The sequence below is a fragment of the Grammomys surdaster genome, unplaced genomic scaffold (assembly GCF_004785775.1).
Source record: "Grammomys surdaster isolate TR1022 unplaced genomic scaffold, NIH_TR_1.0 218, whole genome shotgun sequence".
Lineage (NCBI taxonomy): Eukaryota > Metazoa > Chordata > Mammalia > Rodentia > Muridae > Grammomys > Grammomys surdaster.
In genome coordinates, this window is record NW_021604663.1 from 1,766,622 (window position 1) to 1,778,691 (window position 12,070).

The 12,070-nt window shown below is 41.9% G+C and overlaps 1 protein-coding gene across 2 annotated transcripts in view; it reads left to right on the forward strand.

Moving 5' to 3' along the window:
• The window catches only part of Prkn (parkin RBR E3 ubiquitin protein ligase), a 1,140,372-nt gene that overhangs the window by 181,281 nt on the left and 947,021 nt on the right, over positions 1-12,070 (forward strand). For both annotated transcript variants that reach the window (XM_028772728.1, XM_028772727.1), the window contains exon 2: positions 4,357-4,520. In XM_028772728.1, coding sequence (XP_028628561.1) covers positions 4,357-4,520 — 164 coding nt within the window. The remainder of the gene's footprint in view (positions 1-4,356; positions 4,521-12,070) is intronic.

The window sequence follows — 12,070 nt, forward strand, 5'->3', positions numbered from 1 at the left end:
GAAGAAGAAGAAGAAGAAGAAGAAGAAGAAGAAGAAGAAGAAGAAGAGGAAGAAGACGACTAAACAAACTGCAAACTTTTAGTATATAATCAAATCTCAGAAAATGATGACTAGCCAAATTTCTCTTTTACTTCTTAGAATGTTTGGGTCCATTGTGATAAGGCCTGAAAAATCTACTCTACTCAGTGTTTACCAGAATACCAGGTACTGGTATTCGTAGTTCACAACAAACAGTGGTATGACTTTAATATTAGCTCCAGCTCCTCCAGACAGCTCAAGTAAGGAACTGATTTTGTAGGAAGTGCTCTTCTGCTTTGTAGGCAGTTTCTGAAATGCAATCACAAGAAATCTGGAACAGGGTCTGGAGATGGTATATGAAACTACTGCAGACCCTCAGTAGACAAGGCAACCAGGAGTGGAGGATGCTAGAAATTTAACCTAAATTATGAACTTAGAAAGAAGGGTGACCAGGAGTCAAGTTACTACTTGCCTGATTCTAAACGTCCCTTGCATTCTATGTGGGAGAACACTGGGTCTCTCTGCCTCTCTCAACTCAGGAATCATGGCTGGAGTTGAGGGGCTGGACAGATGGTATTTGGTATATTTCCACATGACATTTGGTTATTGACCTGCCCACTTTCTTAAGATGTCCCTCTTTTGCCTATGCAAGAATTATAGTTGATTGAATACAATAGGCTTAGTTGCTCATTTTATTGTAAAATCAATTTGTATCACAGATTTAATATTCATTCTATTTGTATATAATTTTCATAATTTATGCAAAGTGAATTTAAGACTGTTTCTACAACGAGAAACGCTCAGTAAAACCTAAAACATTATTTGAACACTTCTACAGATTTTCTGCTACTATTATTTCACCTTCTTCCCCTCAATTTTCATCATAAGCCTTGCATTTACAGTAGGATTTTCATGAGTTAAACCCTAGGGAAAACATACTAAAACAGAGCCTCTTGGGGTTTTAATGTGGTTCTATAGTACCTTTAATATAGTTCCCAGCAGCTTCCTTCCACGTCACCCCATAGTGTTGTTTTTCTTAAAAAATCTATTCACAGTAGTAGAAATAAACCAGTAAGATTCAGAACTTGATCATATCTTTGTCCCTTGTAACCACCTGTCCTGTGACATAAACCAATGGATTGGTTGTCTTTGAGTCTTGATCTGAGATGTTATGCATACATAACCACTGTCAATATATTTTTGTCACCTATGTTTTCAAAGATGTTGCATGAAATCACACACACACACACAGGCACACACACACATGCACACACACACACACAGGAAGGGGAGAACTGCCATGTTTTTTCTTGATATTTAGTATTTTTCATGGCTTTCATATCATTCTAGTCCTCACATTTCTAGATATTTAAAAGCTGTTGGGTCCCCTGCTCTATCCGCCCTCTGTTTCTAGTTCACCATTTCAGAACCATTGTTCTCCATTCTTAGAACTTGGCTCCTTCCCTGGAATCACTTTTTCACTTTTCTTCTCTTTCCTTTCCAGTCTTCTTTTGCATAGGGAATATCACACCACATTAGGAAGCAGGCTTTTGCACTGCTGTTGTTAATCCTTTCCATCATGAGAAAAGGACTATGCTCCTTCCTCCGATGCCTGAGGTCTTAGGCAGCTTTTTTAGGAATGGGATGAACTGTATATGAATTCCAATTTCATTACAAAGAAGCTGATGCCCAGAGGAGAGTGACTATAGTTCTCTGGGCTTCGTGTACTGCTCTACTAGATAGCAGCACTAAGCTGCCCAGATTACTGAGGGCTCAGAAAAGGCCTCACTTGCAGCATATGTAAGTGCCTGGTCATCACTGGCACTATAATTATTATCTAAATATTATTAAGCAGATCATCTCAGTCAAGTTGAGAATTATTCAGCATTAGATCCACAATTAAATATAGCAGAACCATACATGAATGGATAGCCGTTAATTTTGAAGCTTACTGTCTAAGCACTGTGAACATTGTTCAGGGTAACACGTAGCATCATTCAAAGTTTGCTCATTTTTTCAAGTTCATGATGTTGAGAACTGATGAGGGAGGGTTGGTATGTTTACCTTTAGCCTACTGAACAAAAAGGAGTGGCAGGATTTGTGTGCGTGTCCCACTTCTGAGGGATGCATTGGATTTGTATGTGGGTCCTACTTCTGAAGGATGCATTTGTAACCTTGTGCTACACTACTTTCCTGAGGGAGCGCTTCATCCTGTCACACAGCAAAGGTACTAGAGAACAAGAAAGGGTACCAAGAAATGTGTTGACTTTTTTGGCTTGAGACAGTAGAGTAGGGCAGTAATTCCAGCTTGTGCAACCATGAGATGTCCTGTGCCTTTTCATGCAGGTGTCTGGACTGGAGTTTTGGCCACATACTCATATATGATTTTTCAGGTAACTGTATAAAAGAAGAAGAAAAATAACAAGAAACCAGGTCAGGAACCAGGGCTCCCAAACACATGTGTGACTTCTGGTCTTCAGCCAGGACAGAATCACAGCAAGGATAAGAACAGGTTCCTTGGAAGCGTAGGGGATAGAAGTAAGCAAGTCAGAGTGATCAAGGATACCACCTGAAGACCTACAGAGTCAGCTAATCCAGGACCATGGGAGCTCACAGAGCCTGAACCACCAACCAAGGAGCATGCAGGAGCTGGACCTAGGCCCCTACACATTTGTAGCAGATGTGTAGCTTGATCTTTATGTAGGTCCCCTAACAAGTAGAATGGGGGCTGTCTCTGTCTCTGTTCCCTGCCATTGGATCCCTTCCCCCTACCTGGACTGCTTGGCTAGGCCTCAGTGGGAGAGGATTTACCTAGATCTGCTGGGACTAGATATCCCAGGATAGAGTGGTACCCAGAGATGGCTCCCCTTATCTGAGAAGAAGGGGAGAGGGCAGTGGGAAAGGGATTTGTAAGGGTGGGGATAGAAAGAGAGGAGAAAGAGGGGCTATGATTGGGATGAAAAGTGAATAAAAAAAATAAATAAAAGCACGTTGAAGAGAAGGGGGCCAGTGCAAGAATTGAAATTCCTGTCCCTAAGGTTGACTGGAAAGTTCCTATCTCTGTCTTACACCATTATTTAATACTTTGTATGCTATTTTGAAGAAATCTTTAAGTTAAAAATAGAAAATATACTACAAAACTAAAAATAGACTAGTTGAGAAGCAAAATGCAAGAATTTAGAAATTTTTTTTTGTTTAATTTTTCTATTTAAGACAGGGATTCGCTATGTAGTGTAGACCTTTCTAGAACTTGCTATGTAGAGCAGGGTGGACTAGAACTCATAGCAATACAGCTGCCTCTGCTTTGGAGATTAAAGATATATACCAGCCTACCCATGGCTTAAGAGACGAGAAAATATTTGAGCCTGACATGGAGTAGTCATGTGTGTCCCCTAACAAGAGGAATGGGAGCTGTCTTGGTCCCTGTTGCCTGCCATTGGATCCCCTTCCTCCTACCTGGACTGCCTGGTCGGGCCTCACTGGGAGAGGATGTGCCTAGACTTGTGGGGACTAGATATCCCAGGGTGGGGTGGTACCCAGTGAGCTCTCCCCTTATCTGAGGAGAATGGGAGAGGGCAATGGGTGAGGGGTAAAAGGTTGGATGGTTGGTTGGAAATGGCAGGCAGATGCGAGAAATGGTATAAATGGTGTGACAAAGGGAATGAGAAGACAGCCAAGGAGGCATCACGAGGTCTAGCCAGAGCCTAATGAAGAGAGTGGTTGCAACAGCAGAGATGATGTCACTTCAAGATCTCTCTAGAAATCAGTTGTGACCTGTGAGCTAAGAACACAGTGCTCAGAGGCCTTATGCAGAACCTACAACCATTAACAGCCCAGAACCCTTCACAGAGCCCAGCACCCTATCAGAAGTCCCAGGCTCTCTTCAGCTGTCTACACAGTGGCTTCCATTTCCAACATTTCTTTCTGGGGCATCCACATGCTGCCTTTGAGTTTTATGCAGCGGACCCTGTGGAGGGAGTATGCCTATGTTCAGTCTGTTGGAGCAGAATAGTCTACACATTCAAGATTCTAGTCAAGCAAGTTCTCCGCTTGACTCCCTCTGTTCCAGGAGGGCTGTGAAAGGCACAAAGCAGTCTTGGTTTGCAGGTCATTGACCGGGTGTGAGAGGGGAAACACCTAGGGAAAATGGTTGTTTTTGTTTTTTGTTTTTTTCTGACTACTGCTCTATAGTATAAACCTCTCTGTTATAGAGGAGAGAAAATGTATGCCATTCACTGGAGGGCAGGTGAGGGACGAGTGGCTTCAGAGACATTTCACTGGCCGTTAAGCCTGGAGTAATGTTCTCTCTTTTCTCTCTCTGTCCCTGGTCTTGTCTAGTGTTTGTCAGGTTCAACTCCAGCTATGGCTTCCCAGTGGAGGTCGATTCTGACACCAGCATCTTCCAGCTCAAGGAAGTTGTTGCTAAGCGACAGGGGGTTCCAGCTGACCAGCTGCGTGTGATTTTTGCTGGGAAGGAGCTTCTGAATCACCTGACGGTGCAGGTGAGTCTCCCTGGGTGGGTGGTCCCTGGGATGTACCCAGGGCCAAGGCCTCCACAGCTTAAGCTGCCAATCTGACATTCATGCCTGAGATCTAATAGAATAAATAGTGCCTGGGGATTCCTTGAACTTTCCTCCACACGGCTTCATTAATTCTGACCTTCTTAATTATGCATTAAAACAGTATGCAGGAAGGACTGGAGGAAGAAGTGTGAGTGAGCCGAGAAGGGGAGAGAGAAGCCAGGCGTGCTCGGCTTAGTGAATAAATGTTTACTAACTGAGGAAGCAGGAAGGCACAATTTCTGGCTCTGTTCAATTTTTACCTTCCTTATTCCATTTGAATCTTAATGAAGAAGAATTCAAATAAATTGTTCCCAATACTGCTGCTCAACCCATGCTCAGTGAGGGATTTACAACCCAACTGTGACCCCTGGAGGACACTCACAGCTGCTGCTGGGACTACAGCAGACACTGGCCCAGGGCCCCATTTGCAGAGGGCTCTGAGCCTAGGATAGGCAGCATCGAAGTTACACAGCAAAAGTCCATCTTTGTATCTCCAAGCCTAGACAGAGTTACACCTCGCCCATGCCCCGCCCACGCCCCTGATCCAGAACTAAGTAAACGGTGGAGATCTGCTTTCCTGTCTATTGCTTCCTGGGTATCTGGTCCCTGCTGTGCCGTGGAAACCCCTTCTTTATAGCATCCTGTACATTTGGAGAAATGAGTTTTATAGACATCCAAGCAATTGATGTGCAGGCCCATTGCCCAGAATGAGAGAGCAGTGAGTGTTTTGGAGGGAAAATCAGCAGATATGAACTACATTTACTCAAGTGATTAAAAGCAGGGAAAAGCGTGTCCCCTCCACTCTGTGTATGGTGAAATTGCGCCACTGTTAACAGCTGGTTGGAGATCTGTGCTGTACTCAGACTGCCCAGGCCAGTCAGCCCTCTCGCCGGCTGAAGTATTTGCTACTTTGTGAAATGCTTTTGGAATGTGGGTATACAAAGAAACTATAGAAATGCAAATTGCTTCTGCTCTTCTCCCCGCCCCCGCTGGTGGCGGGAGGACTCACACCCATTGTGCAGAAACTGCTGTGCTTTGCTTTCAGGCAATTTGTTTTCATAAGGGAAGTGCCTGTGCTAAGAAGTGTTTTGATTTTTTTTTTTATTTCAGTCAACTAAAAAGCTTTTTGCTGTTCCTGCCAACTACTAAACCTAAGATTGTTTCCTTCACAAATAAATGGTTTTAAAACTGTTTCTTGAATCCAGATAGACTTTATTATGAGAACCTTTAGATTTTAAAGCCCCTCGCCTGTACAAGGTAGGGTGAGTGTAACAGTTAGCTATTTCTTATTTAGTAAGACTAACAGGTGTGGGGGACAGATTTTATAAAAATCTATGTATTGGTTCAACTGTCTTACCTCGAATCACACTTTTAGAACTAGTAGTGTTCAGAGCTTCTCAGGGGCTCCAGTTAAAAGGAGCTCATTTAGGGAGACTGCTCTTTACCTGCTTAAGGCTCTGAACTAAAGGAACACTAGGTCAAACAGTCAGTGAGTATCACATATGATAATAGCATTAACAATGTCGTGGCTCAGCCTAACACCTATACTATGCACCTGCCATGCGTAATTATCACTGTATAGCCCATTAAAAATGAGTATCGTGATGTTTCAAAGGTGTAGACTGGACATCTAATGGGAAGGCACCAGGAAAGAGCTCCTGAGTGGACTGAATTCAGGTAAGGATTCTTTAGATGGAAGGGTAGCACCTACCACTTGCTTGAGAGGGAAGGCAGGCTCTGTTTTTCCAGAATCTGGAGGCAATGCTGAAGACAGAGGGAAGATGGAGTTTGGAGAGGCATTTGACAGAATGTTGACAGACCTGGTCTTGCAATTTTATTCACAGAAAGCAGAGGGGTGCCATAAAAAAACATGGGAAGGGAGCTGAATTTTCAGGGGTCCTGAGAGTTTATAAAGAGTGGATATGTGTGGAGATATTTAACAAACCGTTGGAACCTAGGCCTGGACCTAGGATACAGATTTAATATTCACAGATATTTGCCCAGAGAGAAATATTTTTACAGCAACTGGAACAGATCCAGCTGTCGAGGGGTGAGCACGAAGCACTGTGAGCATCTTCAATCTGTGACAAGGGAGCAGACAACCTCAGGATGTACAGTCTACCCAACTGACACTTTTGAGGCTATCCTAAAGACTAAATTTTGAGAGTTGAAAAATAAATGAAGAACATTTTTGTGCTTAGGGGCTGAGGTGATCATTCAGTGATAAAGGTTGCCACACAAACACAAAGACCTGAGTTCAGATCCCCAGAACCCACTAAGTTAGTTAAGCCTAACACAGTTGTTTGTAATTCCAGTGCTCTTAAGGGGAAGTCAGAAGCTAGCCTGGTATACCCAGCAAACTAGATACCCTGCCTCATACACACACACACACACACACACACACACACACACACACACACACACAAAAGCACATGTTTATGCACATATACATTGTACACATAGACACATTTTTTTAATTTTCTGTTACAAGCAATGGAAATTTGGTAAAAGTGGAGGAAAGGCTTGTGACAGAGGGCTCTGTAATGTGTTCACCTCCACCTCTGAGAGGAAGCAGACCCACGTGGAGAGTTCTCAGAGAAGTGATATCTGTCAAGCTGTGCCTCATGGACTAGCCTCTGCGGTTATGAATAGCTGACTTGTGTGGAGACATAATGAGTGGGGACCAATTTTGCATCCATTAAGATTGTTTCACTTAACATAATATCACGCTATCATGAATGGCCGTCTAACAGTGTCTCTATCTTCATCTACCGCTTAAATCTTTAGACTCTGTCTAGTTTTTAACATAACAAATGAAAGCAAATTGATTTTTACAAGCAGATGCACATTGGCGAATTTGGCTTCTTTGTCTCAGATTGCTCATTTTAAAGGCAGAAATAATTATAAGCCCAGTCTTGCTGCAACTTTGTAAGGAAAGGAATGGGTCTGTTTATATAAAGACGTTACATATAAGCATACTGTACAAATGTGTGCAGTTGTTAGCTGTGTGGGTATCCTGATGGCCGTCCTTAGATCATCTCAATCCAAGATTCCCATCAGAATCCATTCATGTAAAATCAGTTAAAGATGAGGTCATGGTAACAGTGCAAGCATTGTGCTATGCTGTATTGCATGCATGTGTGTCCCATTTGTACTCTATAACAAACAGAAAACCTCCCATTTTTTTCCTTTCTTAAGAGTTCCTGTCAGGTCTTCCAACAGAGTACTAAAAACCCACTTGAATCACAGGTCACTCTTCTCTACTTAGCCAAACGTAGCATGCTGCATGTCAAAATTCCTCAAATCACCTTCTTTAACTTCTAATTTATTATTAAAAATTGTACAAGGAAAATGAATTCAAGTAAAGTTGTTTATATCCCAAACTGTCAACTTTACAATGATATTAACTGCTGAGATGAGAGAGACTTTGGTCTCTCCTTGGACTTTTGAACAGGATTAATTGGGTTTTCACTACGTGTTTTGCTGTTAATGTATAACAGAGGGTTAGTCAGTGTCCTCTAGCATGAACCAATACATAATATGTCTGTGTCCTTTGTGTGTGTAATTTGCAGTATATACTATATAGTAGACATAACACCATACTTATTCATAGACATTTATTATAACAAATTAACTCTTGTCATTAAGGAGGCTGAGAAGTCCCAAGATCTACAATCTGCAGATGAAACCCTCAGAGAATCACTAGTGCTACTCCAGGCCAATATGCAAGACTCTGGGCCAAAAGCCAGCAGCACAGCTCTAGTTCAAGGCTTAGCCCAGGAAGAACTGACACTTCAGTTCAAGTCTGAAGGCAAGGAGGAGAGTGATGCCCTCCCTCAAAGATGGTCAAGGGGAATCCCCTTTACTCAACCCTCCGCTCTTTTGTCCCCTAACAAAGATCTTCAGCGGACAGTAAAAGGCCCTTTAAGAAAACTTACCTGTTACTATAGGAGACATAGACCATTTTCAGCATGTCTCTAATTATGCTGAATTTTTTCTTTAAATTTAAAAAAGTTACACTAGGTTCTTCCAGATACCACGAATTGTATCTAACATGACAATAATAGCATGACCGTTATTAAACTGAATTACTGAAAGCTAGAGTTTTCTTCATACCTCTTTAATCTTCCCAACATTATCATTGCCCTTTCATTAGAATTAGATCATCTTTTTTCTGACTATAGAATTAGTACATACTACTTATAATATATTTTAGATCTTTGTGAGTCAAGGCCTATTATGTAGTTCTGGCTCTCCTGGAACTCGATATATAGACCAGGCTGGCCTTGTACTCAGAGATCTATCTGTCTCTACCTCCCAAGGATTAGAGGTAGGCACCAAAATGCACAGCTCAGTTATAATACTTTTAAAGAAAGTGAACCATGCAAGCATACTCTGTGACTCCGCTTGTTTGTGGTTTTAATTAGTGTTTCTCTTTGTTCAGTGATAGTAGCCATGCCATCACTTAACAATCTCCAATTCTTTTGCCCTTTGTGATTGTTGTCTGTTTTGCTAATATAGCTGAGTACACTGAAAAAATAAAAAATTAAAAACTCTGATATTTATGGAATTTTTATTAAATCCTCTCAGTGATTTCAATTTTGAAAAGCTAGCAAACTATGTTCCTGTTAGAGCTTCATTGTAAAGATCTGGCACGTTGCATGCTGGGGGCCCTTTGCTATTTAAATGCACAGTTGTTGGGATTTTAGCATTCTTTTGTATTCTTGCACAATTCTAGAACATGCTTGTGATGGTTTGGTCGTCATCATGTAGATACCTGTGTATTTACAGTGCAAGCTCACAATGTAAAGCAAGGTGTTCTGCTGAGGGAGAGAAGGGAATGTGTATGAAGTCCTCGAAGCTTCCACGTGTGAAAGCTAACCACAGATGTGGTACTGACCCGGGGACATGCAGCAGGAGGGGTACATGTTTTCCTCCATGTTTCATCTTTTTCCTTTTCACAAGTTTTAGAGACACAGTCTATGTAAAACTGCAGTGCTCCAGGATGAAAGTCACTCTATTAAAATCAACCCAGAACAAAATGCTTATGTAGCCATGTTACCTGGCCAACTGAGATTCAGTGCATCCTATCTCAGATTTTAGAGCCTCAATTTGACCGAGGAGGGAAGTACTCTGTGAGGCCTCTTTGAAGGTACTTTGGGAAATAATAGCTCAACACTGGAGTCTCATGACAATTTTAACAATAAAAATGTAAGCAGGTGTATCTTCCTAGCTGGTGAAAGATTACAAAGCTAATGGAAATAATTTAAATCACAACATTTAAAAAAAAAACAAACCTGTGGAATTCCAGTTCCTAGAGACTATGGTGAGAACCACTTTTAGAAGATGCTCATGGTGTTGTTCAGAGCTTTAGAAATGTAAAGCAAAATAGAAAAGAAATAAAACAAAACAACCAAGACAAGGACAGCAAAGCCCAGAGGATCAAGAACTCATTTTCTGAGAAGCCAGACCACCACTCTTCCTTGCACACTCTATCCCATGTTAACACCCTAGAAAGTCTGTATATTACATACAATGCAAGAGCAAGCAGCATTCTGGAAGAATTCCACCAAGCAAAGACCTCACTGAGCAAGGACCCTCAGACCCACAGACCAGTTCAGGGATGAGTCCCCGAGAGTCCCTTTATTCGGGTGGGGCTGATGAAGTTGTCAGCACAGAAATTCAAGTGTGCATAGGAAAGAAGAGTCTCAGTAATGTCCTGCTCTTTGTCAAAGGATCAGAAAAGAAGCTATCCAGTAGACCAGAAATCCAGTAGAGCAGTCTGCTGCAGTCCAGCAGCACAGGGAAGCCGAGGGCTTAGGAGACTCTCCATTGTCTCACAGGTCTAAATACCCATGACCAGCAGCCACTTATTTTACCCAAATAAGAAGGGAATAATTCTTGACCACAGTGCACTCGGTTGAGGGTATTTTCCAAATTCAATTGAGACGCTTGTAGTACAATGTCAGGAACTAAATGGGTACTTCATATATCCATTGTTGTTTGTTTACAGAAAACACTCATTCAAAATGTTCTCCCTTTATTGATAACATGCATTAAGGTAATAGAATTCAGGGATGAAATTATTTCATTTGTAAACTAAATTTATTTTAAATGGGTCCACTTTCTCTATTGAATACAAGGGAGAAAGAAGTGAGATAAATTTAGTGTTGAATGCATTTCCACCATGCATTATTGTTTGTATATGAGAAAATTCTGAAAATGACAGCATAAGTAGCTGATATGATGCATTTCTCCCGTGATTACATGACAGAGGGAAGCCAGGTCAACTGACATTCTATCCAGAGAACAGCAAGACGGTGTTTCCCTGTCTGTACACGTGCTTACAGTCATGTAAGCTCTGTCTCAGTTACTGCGGGACGATTGGTAGCCATCCATCATTCCTGAGGGCCACATGAATCTAGGCCGATACTGTCAGGGCTGATGGGTACCACTCAGTGGTAGGGTCTAGAATGTTAGCATAGAATCTGTACACACCAGGTGCCGACTTCAGGTATACTCTTACTTCTGGACAATGGTACAACTTAGTAAAAAATTGTAGATCAGTTCTCTCGTTGCAGAATTCACACCCACAGAAAACTTCATTTCTTTTGAAAGGAATCCTCAACCCTACTATTCACCTGTTGCCATGTGAAGTGTCTCTGGGAATTGCCACAGATAAGCAATTACTTGAAAAAAGATTTAGGAGTTGAGATTCTCTTAGCTTGTGAGTGGCTGAAGGAGACCCAGAGTTTGTGACTTACCAGACTCATCTTCTTATCGTCCACCTGGAGCTCAAATCCCAAGGCCATTGGCACATGAGAGAGACAAATTCAGGAGCAGCTGGCCCTCCCAGCTCCACACAGAGGATGCTGTGTATTAGGGTTTGTGATGCATACACCTGTCCATTAGGAAGTCTGTGAAAAGGAAGGGATCACAGCCAGGACTATTCACAGTGTCCTAGTTTCAAATACCTGTCCCGTTGTCTGCACTGCACTCAGACTCATTCACCTGCTGTCTCAGTATCTAATGTTGTTTAGTAGCACAGTCCTGCTTCAAGTGGAACAGAACAAGCGAAAGTCTGTGTCCTGGCCTCTAGTACACTTAGGAACTAGGAAATTTTGGACCCAAACTCTCTCTCTGCCTTTCCCTTCTTTCTTTTTCTTTTTTAACCAAGAAATGTTAACAAGCCAGTTAATATTTTGAGAGAACAAAAGCAGTAAAAAGATGTCTATGAGAAAGCTCTCTGGAACATGATAAACAAGTTTACATCTGTCTTTGTTGTTTCTGTTAACAGTCTTGAGTGACAGCTTTAGTTAGTTAGGTAATAGTATTTTCTTCCTACTTCATTTTCTTTAGATATAAATTAGACATCAAAATTAAGATACCTTGGAGATATGTGGAAAAAAAGAATTAAGTACGAACAGGGGAATTTTGCTCTGAAGTCTGAGTGTGCTGGGCCCGTGGCTCTGCAGTCTGAGTGTGCTGGG